The 17,657-nt window shown below is 40.3% G+C and overlaps 1 protein-coding gene across 1 annotated transcript in view; it reads right to left on the bottom strand.

Annotated features, from left to right (window-relative positions):
- The window catches only part of LOC149311390 (uncharacterized), a 156,076-nt gene that overhangs the window by 91,155 nt on the left and 47,264 nt on the right, over window positions 1-17,657 (bottom strand). Inside the window, exons 2-5 of the mRNA XM_089528558.1 lie at window positions 17,401-17,474; window positions 14,412-14,489; window positions 13,908-14,040; window positions 4,341-4,737 (exon numbers count right to left, since the gene is read on the bottom strand). Of these exons, the coding sequence (XP_089384684.1) occupies window positions 4,341-4,737; window positions 13,908-14,040; window positions 14,412-14,489; window positions 17,401-17,474 (682 nt within the window). The remainder of the gene's footprint in view (window positions 1-4,340; window positions 4,738-13,907; window positions 14,041-14,411; window positions 14,490-17,400; window positions 17,475-17,657) is intronic.

Below are 17,657 nucleotides of genomic sequence, written 5' to 3'. Positions count from 1 at the left end.
TAAGGTGAACCTATCACAAGGGCTTTCTTGAAAAGGTTTGTGCACAGGAGGATTGCCTTTGCCTTTCTTGGCAACCGAGAGAGTGTGATTTGTTCAAGATCAGCCACTAAATTTCCATAGCTGAGCAATGATTCAAAATCTAGTCTCCAGAAGTCTTAGGCCTGGGGATTATCATTTGGAGGCATTTACATGGGTGAACCATTGCAGAACTGTTTCAGAAGCGCAAAGGTGGGATTATCCATAGCGCTTCTAAAATGTAATTGAGGCTTCCCGCTTTCCTTCCATCGACAAAGTGTTTGTGAAGCCAGGAGAAGCCATTTTTTTACTAACAAGCTATCCCGTTATTAAAAAAATGGCTTCTCCGCGAATGCTTCATCAATGGAAGGAAAGCAGGAAGCCTCAATTACATTTTAGAAGCACGATGGGCGATCCCACCTTTGTGCTTTTGCAACAGTTCAGCAATGTTTCACCCACATAAGTGCCTCCGTGTGATAATCCTCTTAGTCTAACACTCAGACTCCCAGACTAAACTGTCTCCTTTTATGACCTCTGTAATCAGGTTTACGCATATGTGCTACATGGATCTTAGGGAATTTACCACATCATATGCTAATACAGGCTAATTTAATTCAGTGGCTGGTGTTTGCATTAGCCCAATGGATCCCTTCCTCTACATTGAGATGGTACTGCAAACTGCTTTGGTTTCTTTTTTTAAAAAAAATGAAGGAATTTGTCATATGATGCTGGAGGTGCATATCTGTGTTTCAGACAAATGAATGTAAAGTCATGTGCATTCATGAAACCAGTTAAGGACTCCATATTTACACATGCATACACACACATGCACTAGACAGCACAGTTGGGACAGAAGCAGTGGCAGTTTGTTTCCAAAGTCAACGGGATGGTTGGTCTGCACCAGGTTTTAGTCCAAACTCTAAAGGAGCTATCAAAGGCTGCAACGCCACTGCAGAAATAATCCAGTCTGATATCGCTTCAACTGGCTCAATGTTATGGAATTCTGGGATCTGTAGTTTTGTGAGACATTTAGTCTTCTCTGTCAGAGAGCTCTGGTGCTACAACAAACAACAATTCCCAGGATTCCATAGCACTGTGTCTTGGCAGTTAAAGGTGTGTCAAACTGGATTATTTCTGCAGTGCGGATGCAGCCAACAATGCTGAAACTTATTTTCAAATTAGGTTCAGTAATTCACATGGATTTACCACTCTACATACACTGACAAGCCAGAACATGTCCAGAGAAGGACAACCAAGATAATCAAAGGTCTGGAAACCAAGCCTTAATTGGGAATGACTTGGAGTACCTTTAGCTTGGAGAAGAGAAGACTGGCAGGTGATATGAAAGTCATCTTTAAGTCTCTGAGGAATGTCATGTTGAAGATGGTGTCAGCTTGTTTTTTGCTTTTCCAGAGACCAGAACACAAACCAATGGATTCAAATTATAAGAAAGGAGATTCCACTGGAACACTAGGAAGAACATCTTTACTTGAGAAGCATTCCACAATGAAACAGACTACCTCATAGGGTGGATCAAGTTAATACAAATGTGTGATGATAGGCTACACAAGTTATGTTTAACTGAACAGGAGAATAATCTTACATCAAACTCCTAGTTTTTCAACTTTTCAAAAAGGCTCTCCAGTGTGGGCTTCAGTGTAACAGCTATTAGAAAGATCAATACAAATGCCTGCAGCACATTTAAACAAAGAGTGCTCAACATTAGAGTTCAATTGGATCTAGCAACTCTGGCATCAGTAAAATCCTTGAAATGGCTATCAAGGGCCAAAACACTTTTCCAGGAAGAATAATATCTGTTTTTCCCTATGAAAAGAGAACACTGGAAGGCTTTTGTCAACCTCTGCTTTGAACAAATGGATTCAAGGGTGATTCAAGGAAGAAACCAGGGTATCCCTTTTCTTGATAGACTGTATATGTGCGGCACCTAAAGTTGAAGATCTTTCACATTATCTGCTGCATTGTCCATTATATAATGGTATTAGAGAACAATATCTAGCTCCCATCATCAGAAATTTAAGGGAAAGGGATGATGAAAGCAAGCTGTCTCTGCTATTGCAAGGACATGATCCTTTTATAACTATTAGGGTTGCCTTGTTTGCAGTGAAAACAATTATTTTATGGAAGCAAGAAGTAGAAAAGATAGACTGTTGTGCAAATTACAGGAGGGGTAAGCATATTCAAATTTTATTTTTAATGTATGTTTAAACTGTATTTTTTTTCTTTTTATCATTGTGTGTGTGTATTTGTTTGTTTTATTTGAAATGGTCTGGAGACTTATTCAATAACGATGTATCTTTCTATCTCATAGGGTGATGGAGTCTCCTTCTTTGGGGGTCTTAAACAGGAGTTGGATGGATATTTTTCAAAGGAGCTTCAGTTGTGTATTCTAACATGGCAGGCGATGGAATAAATGACATTCTTCACCCCTTCCAACTCTAAGATTCTGTGATTCTATGAAGCCATCAGCCACCACTGGGTAGAGAATTAAAGGTCTGACAGTACATTGCCCACAATACATCACTAGAAGCTGAAATCACAGTAGTGATTCAGAGATGGATTTAGAGCCTCATCTCTGAGCAATTCGACCTGCAGACAAAAGTGTGTATTTCTCAATGACCAGCTGCAGGAGATGTGATAGGTGATTGCTGTGGTAGTCAGACCACTCCCCCTCCCCCGTTCTTATTCTTCCTCCTGTTTTTACTTTTCATGAAAGAAAAACAACCATCAACCCAAATATGGAGTGTGGGGGAATACACAGCTGCACAGCATATGTAGTTAGCCCCTGATGGTTTCAGCTAATTCTTCATAAGGCCTTATTGTACCTCTCATGGAGACAGATGATGGTGCTTCAGGGAGAAAAACAATAACCTGTTTCTGACTTCCAGAACATATAAAACCTGGTCATCCAAATGAACTACCTTGCAAGTGTAGTGAGCATGAGGTAAACTAATCATTAACAATTAAAGAACAGACCTTTCAAAAGCACCACCTAACCATGTCTCCGCACTTTTCCTAACAGAGACTAGAACACAGAACAATGGATGCAAGCTCCAGGAAAAGAGATTCCACCATGGAACACACTCCCTCGGAGAGTGGTGGAGTCTCCTTCCTTGGAGGTCTTTAAACAGAGGCTGGATGGCCATCTGTTGGGGATGCTTTGATTGTGATTTCCTGCATGGCAGGGGGTTGGCTTGGATGGCCCTCGTGGTCTCTTACAACTCTATGATTCTAATACCTTCAATCTATTTCTCTGGAACAAAGCCCTATTGCATTACATTATCAGAAAGCAGTAAGATGGATTACACAAGTATATCTAGGCTCGCCAAAGTGTGATAGCTACAAATGATTTCCTGTCCATCATAGATGGTACTTCACACTTCCTTTAGCTACTTCACACCAAATACAATTGGTTTCCAAAAATAATGAAGCTCATCACACAGTGTCACAGATTCCTGAAACCCAGTCTTGTTGGCAGAAAGGCACAGAGGAAAGGTTTTTAGACATTACCACAAACAGAACCATTTTCTCATAGAAAGGAGTTATTACAAATGAGTTAGGATGTCATAAGCAAGGCATCTGGACTATGCCCAAAGACTCCAAATCTCTTGGTCTACCACAGCATGTATTTTAAACAAACAGTGTTTTTATTCTTCAAAAGTTTCCTTTTTATAGAGACAAAGAAGCAAGGGCCTAAGAATAAACTGAAGCTTTCTAGAAGGAAGACTGTACCTTTTATACCAGAGAAATGCTATTTCCACTTTCAAATACTGGGGTGAATTAGGCTAACAGGCCAAAATAAAACAGAATAGAATAGAATACTGTTCTTGGTGACCAACTTGTATAAATCAGCAAGATTTTTTTATTCCACTGACAACACAATTAATTTTGATATGCTGCTTAACAATAATGCAGTTCAAAAATGGTCATGTTCCCCTCTAATGTGTAATGGTTTGATGATTTTTAATTGGGACTTGTAAAGGGTTGAGGTAAGACTCGTGTTTAAATTTTCATGAGATCCAGCATCCATTTTAGTCTGATTTATTAAATAATCTCTTGCTTTCCAAATTGTTTTCCTCCTTCCTCTCGGTATGTGCTGAGTTCGTATGAAGTTCACTAAAGACAGATTTCTAGTTTTAATGAGATTTAGGCACTTAAAGCTTGCTAAGTAGTAATATTTTTCCCTACAGCATCCAAATCGCAGGTGCAATATTTATTTCTTTGTTTGGAACAAAATATATTGTGATGTCTCCGCCCCAAATTAGACAAAGAACTCTTTCTTGATAAAGCTAAATGTTTAAACTTACCGGAACTGAAATCTGAGGATTACTTTTCAGTTTTCCAAGTGTGGTAAAGCCATCAACGCTGATCTTTCCTCTTGGTGTGATGGGCAAAGTCTGGATCAAAGTGCAATCAATATAAAGAGCAACAGAGCTCCTTTCTATGCCAACCATAACTTTATGCCATTGGGAATCAAATAGATATGGCAAATCCAAAAATGTTGCAGTCTGGAGACTTCCATCAGTTCCTTTATATGAGTACTCAACAGATTTGGCCGGCCCATTAAACCTCACTCCAACTTGTTCATTTCCAGAAGAGTCCAGAACCTGCCAAATGCTCCAGTATTTCTGAAGTGTATTTCCGGTCATCCGAAAAGTAGTTAAAATGGAATATTCACCAGGTAATCCATTTGGGTACAAAGATCTGTACAGGATGGAAATAAAGGAGATTTCCTGTTGTTAGTGTTTACCAGCTGGTTTGATTTAGCACTGGCACAAATCCTCACTTGGAGAGAACATGGATGTCCACTCTCTCAAAGCACTGTCAGCCTGCTAGTAGGCTTGTCCCCATCTGAGACATCAGCTCAGCTTTCTTGCCAGTTAGAGTAATTATTATTCTATATTATGTCTTCCTATATCACAAACAACCCACAGGAAGGCCTCCATTTTGACCAATAACAGTGCCCTGAACCAAAGCAATACTAAAACAGTGTTGATCAATACTGCCTTCCTACCAGAGAATGGCATTCAAAATGGCTAACAATGATAAAATAAAATAAATTTAAATAAATTTAAATAATTAAAAAACATAATGGGGAAGATGTCAATAAAAGAATAGAACCTACCAAATCAATTTTTTCTTCAGCAACAAACCAGTTTAATTGCCAAAGCTTTTGTTGCTATTGTTGTATGCCTTCAAGTCACTTCCAACTTATGGCAATTCTAAGGTGAACCTATCAAAGCATTTTCTAGACAAGACTTGTTCAGAGTGGGTTTGCCTTTGCCATCCTCTGGGGCTGAGAGTATTACTTGCCCAAAGTCACCCAGTGGGTTTCCATGTGATTAACCCCAGTGGGAATTCGAACCCTGTTCTCCAGAGCTGTAGTCCAATGTTCAAACCACTACACCATGAAAAAAGTCTTCGTCTGCTGACAGAAGAACAAAAGAGAGGGGGCCAGCCTAGCCCAGCTGGGTAGTGAGCCTGGGAAAATCCATTGAGAGAGCCTGCCTCTTATGTCTCTCCCAATATGCCTCTCGCGATGGTGGGACTGGGATTTCATTTAGAGCTGTCCTGTATTCTGTAGAATTGCTGCCTGTTAAGCCATGGACCAAACTCAGTACTGCTTTGATGTTCACCGGGCTGAGAGTGACTAGTGGTTACTTTGGTTAATTTTCTGCCTTAGTACTTCATCCTTTCAGTAAGGCTAAGCCATGAGTGTAACAATAAAGCTTTCAGGAAGCTGCTGAAAGTGAGTTGTGGAAAAGGGTGAAACATATAGGCTAAGGATCTGAAATGATCAAAGCTTTAACTAATAAGGTAGTTCTGAAGATGCATTCTAACCATATTCCTGGTCTACTCAATCATTTAAGCAAGGTTTAAAGAGGGTTTTTTCTTTAAAAATGAGGCTTATGCACATGGAAAACTATGTATGTCAGCTTTCTTCCTCTGGTATTGTCTAGATATTGCATCTTTTTTTAATGCATGCCACGTGGGAGTGCATGGACCTAAAAAGTGGTGTACAAATCCCTCTGATAAAAATAAATAACTCAGTTTTATTTATTTATATTAATTAGACCTTGCACACCAAACATTCGGCCCATGAAGGATCAAGAGGATATCCCCTCCTCAAATCCCTCCCCTCTCCTAACTCCCACCTCCTTGTGAATTCCCCACAAGATCATCCTCCGGACTGGGAACAGAGCAGGAACAGGGGAATTCTCTCTATTATCTCTTAGCAGAGACCAGGGTGAATAGCATGAAGTATCCATCAGATACACATAAAGACACCCCATACACTCTCTATCTTCTTAAAAGACATGTGGGGAAATCCCTGAGGTCACCTCTGACCTTCAGTAAGTAGAAACAACCAGGAGCATCTTCCTCCATGGGGGAAAAGCACAGGACAGGCTTTCCTTTCCAACACAAACAGAAATTATAGGAATGCTCCTGCAGCAAGCCCTTGGGTCTGTACACAGCTTTGCTTTGCTTTGCTTTACCCACATAAGGAAGACATGGACAGAGCAAAGCCGGAGCCCTGATTGCAGTCTGGTGAAAAGCTCCAGCTTGCAGTGCAGTCAGGAAAATTGTGGGGTGGAAGGAAACATCACAGCTAGGGTTGCCATTTGTTCAGGAAAACCTGGACAGTCCCAGGTTGAAGGGGCTAAAAATGTCCCAGCTGGCTGAGCCAATTGAAGCAGTAAATCTCAGATTTTTCTTTCATCTCAGGCTGATTGGTAGGTTAAAATGTGGCAGTGGCAATGAAGAAGGAAGAAGTAAGAAGACTGGCATTGGTAGGAGCCTTATCCCACCATGCAGGCTCCAGTTGCTACTGCACAGTCATAGCACTGCCACCTTATTCTTCAATCCTCTCTCCCCTTTACCAGCAGAGCCAGAAGGCAGGAAAGGAAAGGAGGCAAGCAGAGATAACCTTCTGTTGTGTAGTGATTGTAATGGTAGCTTGGGCAACATGGTAGAACTTCACTTCCAAACAGCCTCAAGAGAGTAAAGAGAGTCCCTTTACCAGCTAGAGGGGGGAAAGAAGAAAAAAAGAGCTCTTAGCTGGTACTGGTACTTAAGTTGAAACATAATGGTGGGGAAAGTGCTATAATTAATGTGTTGAATCTGCATAATACAAATTAATAACATGTATAATTATAATAATTTACATAATATGTAAATTAGATGCCCAGATATGAGGGACTGGAATATGGCAAACCTAATTATAGCTGTGAGGTCAGGAGCATGATCATACCCTGCTATCATGTAGGCTGGGAGGGGTGGGAAACCAGACCAATTCCTGCCCCTACTTTGGAGCATCTTCATATACCCTTTTCACCGCATGGCAGTAGTAACTCCCTTCCTCAGCTCTGCAGACTTGTAGCTGTGTCAATATATGGTTACATTACCATGTGCACCTTCCTAAAGCTTGTATCCCTAAATCAGAACAGTGTCTTTTCTGCTGCTACAATAAGAAAGTGTTTGGGTTTTTTTCAAGCTATGCCACAAGTCATTCTGGTATGAACCCTGTGGCCTTTCCACACAGGACTCAACTGGAAGCTAATCCTGGCAGGCTTCATACACTGAACAAGTTGTGTGAAAAAGCTCTTATTTTCATTTCCTGAGAAATCACGCTTCATTCTTTTGATTAATGAAACATCATTCATGCTGTATGCATGTTCTTGCTGAAAAAAGTGATAAAGAGCCTGCCTTGTGTTATTTATTGGAAACAGGGAGAATTGCTGAAACAAAACAGATAATCTCCAGGTTTTTATTAGTTTCTAGGGTTTCCTTGGAGATATGCAAATTGAAGTCACTGATGAATAATTGAAATTTACTGCAACTCATTAAAAAACCTTGCCAAAAAGAAGAAGAAGAATATATGCAGGCTAGCATGTTTCTACCTTAGGACACATCTTTGTTACTCACTAGAATTTTTCTATTATGTAGTAGCAAAGTAATAATAATAATAATAATAATAATAATACTGTTTATTTATAGCCCGCTTTTCCAAAAAGAGATCAAAGCGGGTTACAACAAGGGTACAAAACATCGTACAATTTACAACAGTATCAACATCATAAAATATCATAGTAAGTGATCAGACATAAAATACAGTTCATTAACCTTAGTAATACATGAGGAAACTAAAGGTTATGCTTAAATAATACAAGGTCTCCCTTCTAGCTCTGGAATCATCCTGGACTACACTTATATTTTCCTTAGTTCCTCTAAATGTCCCTACTTGTGTACATCTGCTTTAGTGGACTGAAAGGCCCTTCAGAACAGATGGGAGAAGGGTTACAGAGGGCTAGAGGAGGAAGACAGGAGGAGAAAGTTCTCTTGCACCAGTTAAAATGCATTCACACAATGGAGTTTATTGCACAAAGGAGATGAAGAGTTTATCCCATGAATATCCTGGAAAAATCACGTAATTATGTGAAACAATTTCACATGATGTCACACAAAATCTGCCATTTGAGTGGTCACAAAGAAGCATTAATGCGCATCTTCTTACTTTCGGGATTTCAGTGACAATGCATTTCCGATATCACTGTATTTGCAAAATTGCATGTGATAATCATTTGCGCAATTACTTGCCTTTTTCGCTTTATTTGTGGGATGCTTTAAATGCTTTTTAATTGCTCTTTAATGCCAAAATTAGTCCCAGTGTGATAAACTCCATAGTTGGGTTTTACTTCATTTTAGTACTGCTTGAAGAGCAAAAGACACAGATAAGTATATCCACAGTTAAAGCAGGGTGGTTTTACTTTTTACTGACAAAAATATGCAGTTTTAAAAACTAAACCCAGTCATCTTTCAGCACTTTTTTCCTACTAGGAAATCTGTATTCCTGAACAAAAATAAATTGCTTGCAAAACTACTTAGGCCCCAACAAGGTACAGCTCAATTGGGGCATCCCTTTTGCTTTGGCATGAGCAGACACATCCAGCCAAATTAAGCATTAACAAGCAAAGCATTTTTTTTCAACATTGGACATTTCCTTTCTACTCTGAAAGGGAAAATCTAGCAACAATCAAGAGCCAGACTACTAAATTATTTGGATAACATGACTCTGCTCTTACTGACTGGGCATCCAAGGATGCAATGGCCATCTAGTGTTCTGAAACTAAGTCCATAGCAGCAAACATTCCACTATCAAAAAGAAGAGCATATGAGGACATACAGAGTCTCAATCATTTCAGTGCAATAGAGTGACTCCATCCCTTTGCAGTGTAGCCCTACACATATTTACGAAATGTGTGTTCAACATGTAAGTCTGCACAAGATAATCATCTATCTTTTGATCTTATGGAACATTTTTAATCAAATGCTTTTTATCATGCTAATAAGTACAAAGAAAGGAGGCATCCAATAATCTCCAAAATGGAAAGGAATGAGATTTATATCTTTTCTTATTGCTATTTTGTATTGTTTTTGGCAACACTGGGAAAAAATTAAAGGTTCCTGTATAATTACACATACACACACACACCCTTGCAAAAATCCCTAGCAAAGTCCTAACCCAGCAAGAGCAACAACAGCAACAATTTGGACAGGATACAATAATTCATGTCTCTTCATGTTTAATATGATTTTTAAAAACCCAGATCATGGTGAACAATTCTTTTGGACACAGTGGAAGACAGTGGTATTCATTGGTGGTCTCCCATACAAGTCTTAAGCAAAAGGGACCCTGCTTAGTTTTCAAGATCAGCCAGGATCTGATGTCTTTAGAGTATTGGGCCCATCCTTCAATACTTAGGCCAGTGAAATTAAGACACCTGCATTAGCATAAGGCTGCCACTTTTAAAACATCAGCACTACTGAAACACCACGATCCTTTTATGGAACAAAAAAAAAAGATTGATGGAGACAGAAAGTTTGCATATAGCTCTGTTAGGAGCCTAAATATTCTGATAGCACCAGACCCTGTCTGATCTTGGAAGCTAAGCAGGATCAGCCCTGATTAGTACTTAGATGGGAGACCACCAATAAATACCAGGTGCTGAAGGACATATTTCAGAAAGAGGAACTGGCAAAAATCACCTCTTAGTATTCCTTGTTTGAGAAAGCCCTACAGGAATAACTATGGGGAATTGCTGTAACACCATAAGCAACTTGACGGCACATACCAGGGTTATTCAAGTGTTGTTGTTTTTAGTGCAACTACGCAAATAATCTCACACATTCCAGTTTTGTTTTTCACACTATTTGTTTTTATCGGAACCACATCTATGCTCATCTATGCATGTTCTGTTGCTCACACCTGCCAGCACTGCGAATAAAGATGGAGTTGATGATGCAGATGTATTCAAAACATGTTCAAGGCATGCAGAGTTGTATCCTGGTTTATCCCGGGTCTATTTGCACCAGTTATTCACACAGCCAACAATGTGAATCTTTTAGGAAAACTCAGGGGAAAAAACTTGAGATCAATTATCCTGGGCTAAGTGGGTTTTTTGATAGCTGCCTCCCCAAAAAAACATGTACAGTTGGCCCGTAGTATCTGCAGGGGTTCCATTCCAGACACACACACACACACACACACAGCTTTAAAAAACAAACACAGGACCTCAAGTCCTGAGGTTTTCAAAGGCAGCAGAGCTGCATGCATGCACAGCCATTAGGAGCAAAGGGGCTTGCCATCCGCAGATGTTTAAATCCACGGATGGCAAGCTCACGATAGTGAAGGGTGGGCTGTACTCAAGTGCATTTGAAATGCGTGTGAGCAACAAAGGTTCAACCCACATTCTACCATGATTATTTCACCATCCAAATAACCCCATACAGACAGATAGCTCTGCAGGGGAATAACTAAATGGTTCTTTCAGCACCAGCTTTGGTGAACAGCACCACTGTGACTCCCTGGAGCCACTAGGTGGCAGGTGGTACAACCATTGCTTTTAAGCATTAGCTTTAAGAAGAGAGACAGAGTCTTTTCATGCATACCCAGACAAATTACAGGAAAGCTAGCCCCATTTCCTGCATAATAGCTGGCTGCTGTTGTGCTCCAGACTAATATTAAAAGATAATTACATGCTTCATATATGAATGAATGATAATGTAGGGCAGTGAGGTATAACGGGCTTTATTAGCAGGATTCTGGGAGAGCTGTATTACTCACAATCTGGCTCAGCAAGGTGTATAAAATATGCTCCAGTATCATCTAGGGTGAGCTATTTGCTAGCAGACTCAACACCCACTTCTGTTTTGTGTGCTTGTCTATAAACATATAGTTTGCTTTGCTTCACTGAGCTGCTATACCTCAGCCTATTCCCAGCCAACACAGTTTTCTCACTGTGACAGAAAGGTTTTAAAATTCCAAAACATTTTACATGTATTGAACGAGAAAATATTCTATAGCAATATGTCCTTCCTTGTTAGGGTTGCCAGATTTCAGGGCTATGACCATCTCCAGGTGAGAGACGAGGGTGCATGTTCTCCAGTTTTGGCGGGCACCAAGCAAGAGGAAAGGACTGTGTGCAAATCTCCAGTTTTAGCCATTAAAGTGTGCTGTAATTTACAAGACTTAATCTATTGGGTGCTCCAACTTGCAAAGGCTCTCCAGGAGGTTTATATATTGACCTAGGGGCTGAACAGACTGCCTCTATCTTTGCTGGATTGGGGCTGCAGCAACTACATGCCGCAGCCCTGATTTGGCCTTTCCACAGCACAAAAAAGAGCTGCAAAAAGTGGCTCTTTTTTACACCATGGAAAGGGCACCATAGCTGCTGGCACCATGGCTTTTTGGTGCTCCTTTGGCACTGCATCATCTGGACACAGCACCAGAGGAGCACCATGATGCCACCCACCATGTGGTGGGGCACGCAGCCTCACATTGGCATGGGGGCAGAGTCAGGGCATGTGTCATGCGGATGCCACACCCCCACTCCACCCCTGTCCCAGCCTTTGATGCCAGTCTGATTGAGACTGTTAGTTAGTTTCCTCCTTCCCTCAGAGTCATGGTAGCACCTGTGGTCACCCTTTGCTCTGCCTTCTGGTTAGAAGCAAGAACACTAGATCAAATGTTCCTTGTCACCCTACGTGAGATGGAATAATCCCCCCATTTCACCTTGTTAAGGGAACATTTCCTTCAGCTAAGATTTCCAAACACGATTAAAACAAATTAATTATTATGTGAACAATAGAGAGCAACTACAATTGGTACTTAAATCATACTGCTAAATGATATCACTAGAGGCTGTCTGATGCTTTGATTTGGATTTCCTGCATGGCAGGGGGTTGGACAACGATTAAAACACGATTAAAACAAACACGATTAAAACAAATTAATTATTATGTGAACAATAGAGAGCAACTACAATTGGTACTTAAATCATACTGCTAAATGATATCACTAGAGGCTGTCTGATGCTTTGATTTGGATTTCCTGCATGGCAGGGGGTTGGACTGGATGGCCCTTGCAGTCTTTTCCAACTCTATTATTCTATGATTCTATGATTCACCTGGAAAATGCTGCCATGTGATGTCAGTCCAGACAAGCCTAAGATAGCCCATATGATGGGTACTACCTGCTGTCTGAGTTTCTAAGATCCACTCACCTAATCTCTGAGTGAGATCACAGTGAGAATCTCTTTGACATTCCAGATACTTTATCTCTCAGTGAATGGTCACGCAGTTCTTCACCTATGAATGCATGGATTTCTTTCACAGGAAGGTATTATGAAAGAGGCATCATGGAGTGATATGACTTTTGTCTCTTGTGCTTAACTTGTCTGAGCTATTTCATATATGGATATGGACAACTGACACAACAGCCTTTCAGTGACTGGCACAAATATATGAACTCAGGCATAAATTCTCTTTTAGTCCTGACTAAAACATGTAATGCCCTGCCTCCAGGACCCTAGTGCAGACTCTGGCACTGACAGTGAATACGTGTATAGAGAGACAGAGCAACAGGGAGGTATGCCAATTCCAGAGACCAATGGTGAGGCCCCTCAGCAGCCATAGTGTGACAAAGACATGGATGGAGATACAAACCTGATGGTATAGGGCCCAGCAGAGCATCATCGAGGGAAAGAGGGGTGGAAATACTCTGAGCATTTATATTTAAAATGCTCAGCAATCAAACAGCATCTGCAGGAAGCTTCTAGTCCATAAATATCCTGGTACCTCCCTTAGGAAATTGTTGCTGACAAATGAATTCCTAGTAGAAGCAACATTCTCTGCTCCTGTTCATGCTTTTGACCATATTCTGTTTGCTGACTACACTCTTGGATCGCCTTTTGACTGTTGCCTGCATTTATCATTTGACTGTGTATGACCTAGACTGAACCAACTTTGTTGTCTCAACCTCCATGTTGGTGACCCACACTTCTCTATGTGTGTGTCTTGGATCTATATTTTCCTGAAGTCCCTTCTTGAGGCTCTGGTCATTTGCTGAAACCAATACAGGACAAAATAGATTCAATGGAATCAGTTAGAGTTGTCTATATGTTGACTCAGCATTCAACAAACCCAATCCATCTGTTAGATTTATGTATATGTTGACTCACCATTCAGCAGTTGATTGAATGAGTCTATCTTAGTTGGGACTAGCCAACAAAATGGCAGCCTCACCCTCGACACAATGATGAAATGATAGACAAGAGGGCTAACTGAAAAAGGGCAAACCCCAAAGCATAACCTCTTAACTGAATACTATAGATGGTGATTAAATCAAATGAAAAAGAGTTGGTATAAACATAACCTAGGTGACTTCATAGGCTAGAGGCCAAAGAAGGGATTCTTGGAATGGAGAGCACAGTTTACCTCATTCAAAATGGCTGTCCAGGAAACTAAGAAGACAGTTGTCCATTTAGACATATGTTTGAAAGAAATAATACAACAAAAACAACAGCACTTATTACCTAGTAGGAATCCTGAAGTCTACATTTGTGCCTAATTTGTAAGCCACTTGTAAAGTTGTGGAACCCACCACACGCTGGATAATGCCTCTGGAAGCAGCTTTATCAAGCTGGAACTGTGAAATCAGATCATAGCCTGTAAAAACAAATAAACGCATTTCAATTTTTTAAAACAGAAAAACAGGTAACCAAGTCAAACAACTACATATTTCCTCTTAGTCCTCTCTTTCAGCATTAACTTTGTTGTCTTTAAATTCATTTTGTCTGCTGTTTTATTTTATTTTTAAATAACTTGTCTTCTTGCTTTTGGGTGGGGGGAGGATATACTTTGAATTATCATGCAGGTCATCATTGCAAAAGGGACAGAATCATTTTAATAAACAAACAAATGTTATGTGTAATGTCTTTTTTCAAGGAGATCTGATGTCTACCAAAAGAAAGAAGGAAAGAGGCAGGCATCTTAAAAGACGCTCTGAAATTGTTTGTTTGAAAGAAACATATACTTGCCTGGTAAATCATCTTGGCCAATTCTAGATGCAGGGCAGAGATCAGCATTCGGGCTGGAACTGAATGTTACTGGAAATCCTATATAGAACAGTACACACAGTTATCTCTGTCCACTATGTTCTTGGATGGTGTGTGAACTTTGAGCCACCTCCTTGGAGGTGTGCATCCCAAAAATCAATGGCATTTAATTTCAAGTAAATGTGTATAGGATCAGGGTGCAAAAAGGATCAGGAGCACAAATGGATTTTAAAAGCTACAAGAAGGAAAATCAAGACAAAATTCAAAGGCAGCTCTGCATCTTATCCATCATGGCCAGCTGGGGTAGGTATGCTGTTAACTTTCTTGAGAAACAGAAGGCAGTTAAGGACATCTGTTCTCCCCATTTCTATTTCTAATAGAGTTGGAAAGAATATTTGAAAATACTTTTTTTAAAAAATGGCTGAAAAACATTTTGTTTAAGTGTCAAGAAACCCTAATGAGAAGAAGCCTAGACTAATAAGAATCTTCACAATTCAGGACTTCTTCTGTGCAAAATTTGTATGTGGTTGTTTCATGCAGAAAACAGCATTTTCTGTGCAAGTAAAAGCATTTTCTGTGCAAAAAATAATATTCCAATGGAGATATGTTAATTTCTGCACAAAAAATGCTGTTTTCTTGCTGAAAAAACTGTAATTGGGTTGTTTTTTTCTGCATATAATTGCAGGATGGCAGTCCTGGTAATTCCAGTGATTCTGCTCTTAATTATTATTACATTTGGATCCAGCTCATTGATTCTGTATGCCAAATGAATGAATGAATGAAATTTTATTTCTAGACCGCTATTCCTTGTAGATCACAGCGGTTTACAAAAACACCATCAAAACCAATACATAGCCCAACAATACAAAAACCCACCCATACAATTTAAAAACAATACAAGGGAGGGCTTGTCTTCTTCAGGCAGGCAGTTGGAGCCAGCCTGCCTCTCTCTCCCCAAGATGGTGGCTGAAGGGAGGGCTTGTCTTCTTCAGGCAGGCAGTTGGGTCAGCCTGCCTCTCTCTCCCCAAGATGGTGGCTGAAGGGAGGGCTTGTCTTCTTCAGGCAGGCAGTTGGGCCAGCCTGCCTCTCTCTCCCCAAGATGGTGGCTGAAGGGAGGGCTTGTCTTCTTCAGGCAGGCAGTTGGAGCTCGCCTGCCTCTCTCCCCCCAAGATGGTGGCTGAAGGGAGGGCTTCAAATAGTGGAATAATTCCCCCACTCTGATATCCCTGGTTCTTTGAGTAAAACATTAATTTCTGTAAAATTGTTCATAGTGTAGTGGTTTGAATGTTGGACTATAATTCTGGAGACCAGGATTCAATTCCCCACTCAGCCATGAAACCCACTGGGTGACCTTGGGCAAGTAACACTCTCTCAGCCTCAGGGGAAGGCAATAGCGAACCCTCTCTGAACAAATCCCCCTAAGAAAACCTCATGACAGGTTTGCCTTAGGGTTGCCATAAATTGGAAACTACTTGAACGTTTACATCCCCAAATTTTCTATAGATCAGCTGTCTTCCCCTGACATGGGTTTGCAGTATAAAGGCTGCTACAGTGCAGAGCTGGCTGTGGTTTGGGCAGCCCAAAAAAATTTCCAGCTAGCTAGTTAGCTAAGTCAACAGTGCACCTACACTTAATTCAAAACAAACAAGCATCAAGTCTGCTCAAGCTCAACCAGAAGTTGAGAACCCATGCCCTTGGCTTCATTCCCCTTTCCTTTCGTATTTCAGATGTTCCCACTCCTTCCGGCCCCATGTTTGATCACACCACAAGGCCTCTAAGGTGAGGGTAAGTGTGGGGAGGCATTCCAACATGAAAGAGAGCTTCTTGCATGAACAAACAGCCATTTCACTCTCTGAAATAGCCACTCTTTCTACTAAATTCCCACTGTGAGCACTAGGGAGGGGGGGACCTCCACCCATTTACGTACCATCAAAACCACTCCTTAAAGAACCAAAAAGGAAAATTAAATATTGGTTTGAGTTAGCTTTGGGGCTCCACTGAGCAACGTTTCTAGTCAAGCTAGAAAATGTCTCAAGTGGCTGGAAGAAAGACTTTCACAGTTCGAAAGGAGACACTTCTCCAGTCTACACAGAGCTTCTTGTCTATTTGAAGAACTGACATTTTACAGATTTGCATTTCCTAAGCCTTAATGGTGAAATGCGTCTATTGTCTCTCCTATCCCAAGAGCTAAGCTTGCTCTAAGTTTGGGGAATTTAATTTTCTGTTACAGGTTAGTATTTATTGTCTATGTCCTGTACAGTTTCTTCTACACAGCTGACAACTCATTGTCCTAGGGTTATGATTTAACATATAACATTGATGGCACAATCATATTAATAATGAGATTAATAAACATTCCTGCTTTGAGTTAGGGTTATCTCTTTTCTTTCTTTTTTTTCCCTTAGGATATTCAGAAGTCTTCCCTAGGCTGCTCTATGTAACCAAAGAGCATATTCTGAAAATAGTAGACCAACTTTCTCAGCCTTTTTACCCTGAAAGAACTCTTGAAATAATTTTCAGGTCTCAGAGAACCGCTACATAAAAATTATTATATCTACAGCATAAAACAAGTTAATTTTTAAATCTCTTGTAGAACTTCTAGTGACGTCTCACAGAATCCTAAGGTTCCCAGGAACTCAGGTTTATTAGACTAATAAAGCACACGACCACATCTGTTCCATAATCTCCACTTTCAGAAATGTAATACTTCTTTGTCCTCTCCTTCCCTCTTAGACAGCTTATAAACTAAAACAAAGTTCCAAATATAAGAGGTAATTTAAGAATGCTAGTCATCAGATGGCCCAGTTTTTCTGAAGCATCACTTCTTTTTCTGTCTCCTTCTCATATCCTCATTCATCATGCACACACAGTAACCTAATCCCATGGCTTTGGGCTTTTACATATAGTTAAATATGGCAGAACTGTTCTGACTTTCAAAGTCTTTACTAAGTGTGACAAAGACGACTCTTACTTGTCTGCTGTTGAATAGTAGTTGATGTCAGAAACCCCAGAAAACAGCACAGGTGACAGAAAAATCGATATTGCCTGTAAGGAAAGAAAGGCAGCTGAAACATGAACGTATACCACCTAATTACAATGTCATCCACTTTCATCTCGGAGTAATGCATATTAAATACATAAATGTGTGACTTAAGGCTTTACTAGTGCAGTTGGCAAGCAAAGCTCTTTAAAATTTCAAGTTTGCATTTTTCAGCCCAAGTGCAACCA

This window comes from Sceloporus occidentalis, unplaced genomic scaffold (genome assembly GCF_023333645.1).
Source record: "Sceloporus occidentalis isolate IW3139 unplaced genomic scaffold, rSceOcc1.0.p SCAF_6, whole genome shotgun sequence".
Classification (NCBI taxonomy): Eukaryota; Metazoa; Chordata; class Lepidosauria; order Squamata; family Phrynosomatidae; genus Sceloporus; species Sceloporus occidentalis.
This window is presented reverse-complemented; position numbering and strand designations above follow the sequence as displayed.